A 9107-nucleotide genomic window follows, 5' to 3' on the forward strand; every position below is an offset into this window, starting at 1 on the left:
AAAAGTGGTTCTAAAGACTTGTTCACACTGTGCGAGTAGTCCATAAAGGCTAAACAGAACCAGCATAACTTGGCAAGTTAACGCTGTTGCTCAACAATGGTGGCATATACAATGAAGATATGCATATATTCAGACTTCACCAAAGTACAACAGTAAGACAACACCTCAGGTGTATTGAAGCACATTCACAATAGATATTAGCACATAATTTCGTTGCGACATTAGTAGCTGCGAAACCTAGACACGTTTCGAAATGAAGAGCCCAGCTTGCACATATCATGACTGTATCGACGACATCTGGTTATGATAATACCAGCACTATTATTACTATTGTGGTCTTTCAATTTCGTCATGCCTATCAACAAAGATGTAAACATTACAAGCCGGTCGTAGTCAGGTCAGAATATCTTTGTTCACTATCATGTCATAAGGGCGTTGCGATGGTCTAGATTACAAGCTGGGCGTACAGGCACTTCATTTCGTGCCGGGAGCCAGCCATCGGAAATAACGTAGTAGCATCAGAAGTGATCCTTGACACATATAATAAATCCAAGATTGCCGGTTTACATTTGTAGCTCGCCCTGCAGCATATAACATCTTAACTAGATATAGCGAGAATATTTGAAAATAGGAAGGTCAAAAGCGTAGGCGCGCCGGTATTTATTTAGCCACCTCCAGGTAAGCGATCTATACATGCTCCTACGATGATTCCGTTCGTTGTAATGTGCTCTTCAACGATGCTACCTAATGATAGGATTTTGTCATATTCAGTTTTATAGGACCAAACAAATAAAACTCTTGCTTACATGATATGTAAATACAATTTTTTTCCTGAGAGACGTGTGCTGTAAGCGTATTGTATTTCTAACATCAAAGCGACAAAGGCTTTGTACACTTCAAGTGGACAAAACCAACGCGCCAACGTGACAGCAAGATATATAATCAGAGCCTTTCTGTTTAGAACTTAAATTGTCACCCACAACACTTACAGCGGATTCAAAACGGGTGCAAGCAGCAGTGACTGTAATTATTTCTGCTGATTACCATAGGGCATGCAAACATACCCTCGTTTTGCCTTGTTTCCGATACGTCTTTCGAATATATTCTGAAGCCTTTGAATCCGATAGCTGCTATTCAGGCCGACCTTGATAACGTGCAACGTCATCACAACCAATCCCTCTAAGGCCATGGCCAATGGTCAAATTACGGCAAGAACTCACGAACGGATGCTGCTGACGTTTTAAAAGCGGCATATATATATATATATATATATATATATATATATATATATATATATATAGCAATAAAGACCCATCAGCTTGTTTCATTGAAAAATAATATTAGTATATTGGTTTAGAGCATTTGTTGAGCTTTCTCTTTCGTTGGAGCTCTAGATCAAATCTGAGCAGTATTTTCTGTACGTCAGCAAGTTTACCCCAAGTTAGATAAATCGTCCCTTATTTTTTAAAAGGTTATGTGTAAATTTTCATTCCAGATACTAGATCTTACTGCTACGTAATAGCATTCTCTAACCGCAGCAGTGCCTCAAAAGTTAAAACTTTCTTTTCATCCTCATCTTAGGTCGGTACTTGTTTTCATCCCGTGTTAAACTTTATTTTGATTTTTAAATTCCAATTTAAATTGATTTATTATTTGAATTTTAAATTCCTGTCACCGTTTAGGTAACTTCTACCTTCGCCTGTGTTGCCAACTTCAATTTCTCTAAAATGACTCAATGAAATCAACGTGTTATCGTTCAAGCACGTTGTAACAGAATTTAAACATTATCAAGGCTTTCCTTATTCAACCAGCTTCTCCCGAAAAGTAAGCGTGAATAATTTACCTCGAGTCGCCTAAAATGTATAGTTGATCGGGCCAAGTGATTCCTTAGAAGAATCCCTTGATTTCTTGAGGAATTCCTACCTCGCCACTCGAACATTTTCCTCTTGGTTTTTTCGAATTAGAATTTGCTTGGACAATGTTCACTTTGCAACGTCTTAGAAACTGTTTATTCTTTTAGGAATAATCGCTGTGTTTGTCGTATTTCATTTAATTCGCAGCGCCCTTTATGGCTGAAGTAAATATCATCGCCCCATTTCCACAAACGATGCTGGTATATATTTTGGATAACAGTCCATTGACTCACATAAAGACTAAACTGAATCCGATTTAATAAAAGATTTCAGTATCGAAACTGGTATCGGGGCACCAATAGGCTTAAGATTTGATCGAAAAGGCTATTTACCTGCGCCAATCTATTACTGGTGTAACTCTAATAGAAAACAGAAAGGTAGTGCTAGTGAAACCTAAAAAATAAATTCATGCCGAATAAAAAGTCAAAGCCTTAGGTATGAATTTGATTAGAACTATTTCCGGGTAAACTTTGTCATCGAAAATCAGCTGGGCGGCTTTACTATACTACAAGACGGTGACTAACAAAAGTCAATTTTTTAAACCTAATAAGAGCTGGTCTCGTTCGACGCTTAATATCCATAATTTTATATGAGTTTGCGTCGATAGAATGACAGTAGAACAATTATCTATTTAGGGTTTCTCCTTAATAGAAGAGATTGGCAGAACTATGAATGATTATTAACTGACTAATTTGAATGTCTTTTGTCCCGCTATACTATGATACTCTAGAGAAGTATCATATCCGACATGATTGGCATACGTGATTGAACCCAACAATTCGAGAGTAAAAAATATCACAAAAGACAGCATCATTAAGAAGTATTTTAAAATATTTTTGAGACTTCAGTCGTTATCATCATATAGGGCACTAAAACAAGCGTAAGCACTTTTGCCATAATCGTGTGTCCTATACCAACGTTCCAAACATTAGACTAACTTAATCAATACACGATTGAATGTAGTAGCCAGAAGTAAAAGACACGACTTTCTCGCTCTGAAAAGTTGTTCCAATGAATTCAGAAGCCATCGAAAGCCCGACTTCAACCAAGCTAAATGCCAGAAACCCTGTGTTTATCCACCAGTCCTCATGATAACACATTGGGTAACGTGTTTATCTCTTAAATGTCAAACACCTAATGCTATGTGTTCGAATCCGGGCGCAGACATACATTGTTCCTGGAAGAAAATCTATTGTCGGAATTAATGCCGAGTAAAATATTACACGAAAGCACAAAACACGTTCCCAGTGGCTGCCCTACCAACGGATCGTAGAAATTACTAGTGAAGACTCTAAATTTGAATTCAAACGAACTAGTAATTTAGAAAAAGTGGCAAGGCTGAAGAAGTTTCGATCTAGATAACTTGCTATATGCCCTACCTGGACTTTCTCATAGAATCACCTGGAATAAGCCAAAGGTATTAGCCCCATTTGTTGTCAACTCTTTAGAACGATCATTGTAAGGGCATAATGCATACACACAAGTTATAGGCAACGAACTTGTTTATGACAACGTACTTTGCATCATTTTTTTGTCAACCCACCGCGCTCACTAACAAATGTAGAATACAGACTGCTCGATTTCATTGGTTAATATACGACTTTCGTAATGCTTTGGTCTAGCCTGACTACGACTTACCTTAACGCTAAATTTCAGACCGATCTTTACAGCATCAGACGATCGTGTATACCCTTTATTCTATAATTCAAACAGGACCATTACCCATTTGTCGTCAATACTTACTTAAAGTCTATAAATATTTCGTTACACTTGATTTTATAGAGTTAGATAATGATATTACGGCCTTTTCGAGCTTCAAGCTTCTATGTCAGACGAAAAACAAGTTCGAATCATCGTATTCCTTCAACTATACAGCCCTACTCAACCTCACAGACCCATTAAAAATGAGAACACATATGTCACGAAATTTAATGTTCACAACATGGCCTGCCCGATATAGGTCGAATAACAAAATGTCAAAAACTTCATTGGCTGAAAGTATTCCCAGCAAAGTGCTACTAGACATTAAAAACTAAAATAAGCATAAAACCTTCATTTATTTCCACTAAAAACTTCCTGTTCAGTCAATCACCCTTAGGTAATTTCGAAAGATTCATGTTACTTATATTATTACAATACGTGCAATAAACTTTAACCTGCTTCTAATACATAGATGTAATAATGGTTAGCAGGCCCATAGGGAAGCGTTATATGATATCGTGGACCCATAGATTCCGCGGGTGCTCGGATTTTTAAAATGGGTTGCTTCTCTATCAAGACAAAAAATCTACTAATTTGTTCTAATGAAAGGAATCATTATTTTGTTCTAAATAACAGTTTGCTTTGTTATATGTTAGAGTCGCAAATTAAACCTTGGCTTTCGTCTATATCCCGACTAGGGTACAGGCCGCCTGGTAGGGCCTATCGCAAACCATATTATTTTCGTATTTTAGTCACACCTTGGGGAACACTCAGACAGATGCGGCATTCAACTTGCACCATCAATTTTGCTGCAACTTTGTTAAAACAACGGAAAGATATTAAACGTTTGCATTTTTCATAAAAGAATTATTGAATCATTTTTCTGAGTTTCTATAAAGCATGTTTCTAATAATAATTCGTATTAGTTAGTCACCGATGCTTGACCTCTAAATGTCCCCAACATTTAAGTCACTTATAACAACTTATGAACGTAAACTTTGCAAGAAATTGGTAGACACAAACGCTTCTTACGTAAAGGATTTCTAAATCATGTATGTCATATTAAAAATAGTAGAAGCAGTCCGATCTACACCTAAAAAATGCTTCTTAAACAAATTAGGTTGTTTGTTAGTTCTGAAGCATGATTGAGGCAGTGTACAAGACATCACCGGTGTATGAGCAGGCACAATCTCTACTTAACAGTTTTGGGAGGTAACTATTATGGCACCTGAACATATTAGCTTCTAACGTGTGAATGGTAGTTGTAGTTTATCCCTCCGGCCATTTGTCATCGCTTGAACGGTGACAGGTGGTTGCCTTCTAGACCTTCCCGTTACGAACGAGCGTAGCTGGTTTTTGATGATATGGCTTTGACTGCACTGTTTGGACAAAATGGGCCTTGAAATTTTAGATACGTCTCATTAATTTTTTTCACCGCGCGTTAATCCTTTTGTAAATTTTGTAATCAATCAAACTTAATTCATGCTGAAGACATCACTAGCTACGGTAGAATAAAACATCTTATTTATTTAAATTCAACCTATTTGATTGCACGCATGATCATGGTTTTATGCTAGAACTGAGAAATATCTTTCAGTAGTCTTTTAAGAAAAATTTGAAGTATGAGTCAATAAATATAGACAATGAATAGATTTTACAAAAATTAAATCAACAGTTACCGCTATACCATGAATATGTACAAATTAGCCAGTTAAAATATAAGTATATTCTACGGTGGTGGCGTCGCAGATTTGATTACCTGCAATCGTATGAACAAATGTTAATGCAATAATAAATGGTCCTTCTTACATAAAATAAAAATTTAAATTATACTCGAACATAGGCCTCTCATTTCTGTTGTCCATAGATTTGTTACTTAAGCACTGCTTCAAACAGCTGCTTCGTCCCACTGTGAAAGGAAATATATCTATGCCTGGATTCAGATCTAAACGATGAAAAGTCAGTTGGGCTTTAGCAGAATATGAGATCGAATGGTTTTTTTTTAATTGCTGGACTTATTGCATTATATGCGCACAGGAGGAGGCTCTTAAAATTAAAAAAAAGTGACTGTTAATTCACCATTCGCACCGAAACTATGAGTTTTTCAGAGGAGTATTGCAGAAAGTAGAAACTTATCGATGCATATAGGTAATAACCCGTCTATTTAAACATTTAGTTACATTTCGACCCCTTTATCGTTATTTTTTACTGGCGGGCGACGAGCGCTAGATCAATGTAATTCGTAGGGACGATCTGTAACCTTTAGTTTTTTTTAAGGTTCAAATAAAAGAAATCATGCTTTGACTGAGTACAGACCAGCAATTATGCCATTCTGTTATTCGTTACTTGTGGAAAACACATCTAGACAAATCTATCTTGTTTACTTTATTCATCACCCCAACAGAGTCACCTTCTATTTCAGTGTATAACAGCGCTTGTGATTATTTTCGATTCGAATCAGGTCGCCACAGCTCGATTATTTATCATTGTTTTCGGTGTGGAGCCGCACTCTATTGGTGTCGGCTAGTCGGCTCAAATGTTGACAATAAGCTAATTTCTCGAACACAACATACTCATCTGCGTTGTGTCTACTGCTAGTACTCACGGCTGGGACGATACAGTGTGCTGAGGTGTTGTAAAGTATCCTTGTGAATGAGCGAGTGTCTGTATCGGAACAAAAAGGTATAACAGTGAGATGTTTTCGGCCAAATTGGCCATATTTCTGACCTTATGGGGCGCCGGATGGGCTCTGTATATTGACCAGGTTGGCAAATGGGACTGGCTACAGAAGCACATCGGGTCCGTGAAATTGGTTAACTTCGGACTACTTCCCGCAGGTGCGTGAATATGACCCTTTGTCTGCAGGCACTCGTCGACAGTTAAATACAGATAGGCGCATAATATTTTATTAAACTAGTTTGTATTCAACTAGTTTCTTATAAATATCGTGGTGGGCGGATGTATTATTGATAATGCCGGTATCGAAGGATCCTAAATTGTTGATCATATGCCATGGAAGATGACAGTAGAAGGTGGTCTGTTGCACCAAAGTGTTTCTGTGGGTTCTAATCGGCTTTCTCTATAATGAACGCATGAAAAGACAAAAAGTGCCTTTGTCCATGGCTAGCGGCTGCAATAGATAAAGGAAGGTTTTTCCGGTCAGAAAAGAAACAAAAATAATGGAAACTAATAAAAATCGAACGTATCCATCATTCTCAAATGTCTCTAAGCAAAATCTGTTCTAAATATGTCTCAAAAATATAGGTCTTACAAGATCCGTGGAGCAACTAAAGTGCAATTGGAATACCTCCTCGCGGAATACAATAATTCAATTGTGTTTAGTCTAAACAAAACTGCATAGATAGATGACACAGTGTTAGTGCATAACTCAAGAAGATGACTAAGAGAGATTAGTATGACTTTAGTAAGTAGATAGTCTAAGGGAATTTTTTTGTATTTTCTCGAAGGGAAAGTCAAACCATTGATATAAAAACTAAACTTGGAGTACTCAACGCCCTCTGCTAAGCATTGTACAAATACAATGCAGACTTGTCTGACAAGATGTCTTGGGAAATTGACGCTGGTATGGTATATTGCTTTAAACGTACGAAGCTTTTATCATATCAGCTCTCTGAGAAGCATATTTTCTGAATTTTGACAGTTCCCGCATGAAAAATGCAACGGGAAACGACGGGCAATGGCTACATACTGCAAAATGCAGCGCGTAGATTATCTTGTCTCGTTAATTGCATTTAACGATGAAAGTATTAGAAAGGTCGAACATAAAAAAAAAAAACTATTTCTTTACTCTCGATTGCAAACGGTACCCATTTAGTGAAATAAGAGATCCAGTTGAGCAAAGTTTATTATGTATTTTCTTACTTGTATAAATGACCAGAATGACTAAACATTTCCCGAAGCATTTTCGAAGATCCAATAGTAACAAAGAGCATATCAAAAATACTAGTTAACGAAGGGTATGTTTTCTACTTCGTTTCTTAGTAATAGCTTGGATAGTTGGAATAAAGGGGTTTCGTCTTTCATGCATTCTTTACTAGCAGAATAACTGCTTACTAATATTTTCTATAAGGATCTTCTACAGGCCTCAATTTACTTTGTTTTTTGGGTTCCATGGGAAAGTTTTTTTGATAATTCACTTGATTTATTGCTTATTGCGGATATTTGACATTAGAGTTCTTTAGTGCTTAGAGACAGTAACGGATCAGATTGGAATCAATAAATTGCGACCAAGTTTTCCAGTCGAAGGCCGTAAGGCTTTAAGCCTTTAGTTTAATTTTCATGTAAATCTTTAATTAGGTATATATACTACGTTACCATATGGACAATTGGCTCAGCAAATCTCATTCAATAACTGAATATTTTGAATGATTCTAAAATACGGAAAGTGCAACCCAGATAGTAGTTAAAAACTATATGTAATGTGCTAGATATAGGAAATCTTATTATTTAGATAGAGATATTAATCTTTTCTTTTTTTATTGCTTTGTCTTTATTTTAGGTTCGAATATCGTGGTGGCCACTCGAAGTAACGTCCTTGCAGCGCTCAACTCACGTAATGGAAAGATTGTCTGGAGAAAACTCCTTGAGGAAGACAGTCGCGGTTAATATTATATAATAATTAGCACAGTTCGTTGTTATCTGGTGAATCGCCCCCATTAACGTATCTGTCATGTTTCCATTTATTCAACTGACAACTAAAACTAGGTTAAACAGGCTTCGCATGAACCAATTCATCGGATTAATACCATTTAGCTTTCTATAGGGTGAACAATATCGGACACTCCATACGGGTCCGTCACACATTCAAGTGTGTATATGCCAATCGTTTTGTACTCCACGGAATAATATCGCCATTAAATTACTTTTTAAGGGGAATCTGTCCGAAATTTTCTAAATGGTTCGGCATTATTTTTGCCGAAGGATCATATAAATATCGTTCTTGCGAATGTATAAACAATATTGAGTTTGACTTTTTACTGAAATTACCAGCCCATCGATGTCTTTTGTTTTTGTGTTCTTGGCAACAATTTATCAGGTAAACGCGTACGATACACATCGGAAGCTTTGTCTGTTTGTCCATTGCCTGAATTATCTTTGTCACGTAAATAGTTATACTAAATTGACATTTCTTTGGCCTACATTTATTTAGGCACCGTCCATGCATTGTCAGTTAGAGGCAGTCCTGTTCTTGTGGCCGGATCCTCGCCAGCTGTAGTACGATCATTCCATCCAAGCAATGGCGCCCTGAACTGGGAAACGAGACTTCCATTTGCTGCTCCGAAGGACTCAGACCAAAAACATTTTATTGACGCTGACGGAATGCGGGTGATCTCAGTGTACACTTCTACGGAACATGTTGTCATATCTGACTTCTCGTATGCCTCCCAAAAGGTAACTATTATTTTCAGAAGCTATCCTCTGTAACACAATTGTTGTATCGGAGTAGGTATTTGGCTAGATTGCAAGATAAGG

At 37.1% G+C, this 9107-nt stretch overlaps 1 protein-coding gene and 1 long non-coding RNA gene across 2 annotated transcripts in view; one reads left to right on the forward strand and one right to left on the reverse strand.

The window, feature by feature from the left end:
- Positions 1-3962: 3962 nt before the first annotated feature.
- On the reverse strand, positions 3963-6069 carry LOC111259342 (uncharacterized). The gene is made up of 3 exons (XR_002679586.2): positions 5931-6069; positions 5294-5373; positions 3963-4993 (listed from the first exon to the last, which is right to left on the reverse strand). It is a non-coding gene; the product is annotated as an uncharacterized LOC111259342 (long non-coding RNA).
- A 120-nt stretch (positions 6070-6189) lies between these two features.
- The window catches only part of EMC1 (ER membrane protein complex subunit 1), an 8658-nt gene continuing 5740 nt past the window's right edge, over positions 6190-9107 (forward strand). The window contains exons 1-3 of the mRNA XM_022831309.2: positions 6190-6451; positions 8134-8235; positions 8785-9026. Of these exons, the coding sequence (XP_022687044.1) occupies positions 6310-6451; positions 8134-8235; positions 8785-9026 (486 nt within the window). The 5' untranslated portion in view covers positions 6190-6309. The remainder of the gene's footprint in view (positions 6452-8133; positions 8236-8784; positions 9027-9107) is intronic.

The sequence above is a fragment of the Varroa jacobsoni genome, unplaced genomic scaffold, assembly GCF_002532875.2.
Source record: "Varroa jacobsoni isolate VJ856 unplaced genomic scaffold, vjacob_1.0 scaffold_322, whole genome shotgun sequence".
Lineage (NCBI taxonomy): Eukaryota > Metazoa > Arthropoda > Arachnida > Mesostigmata > Varroidae > Varroa > Varroa jacobsoni.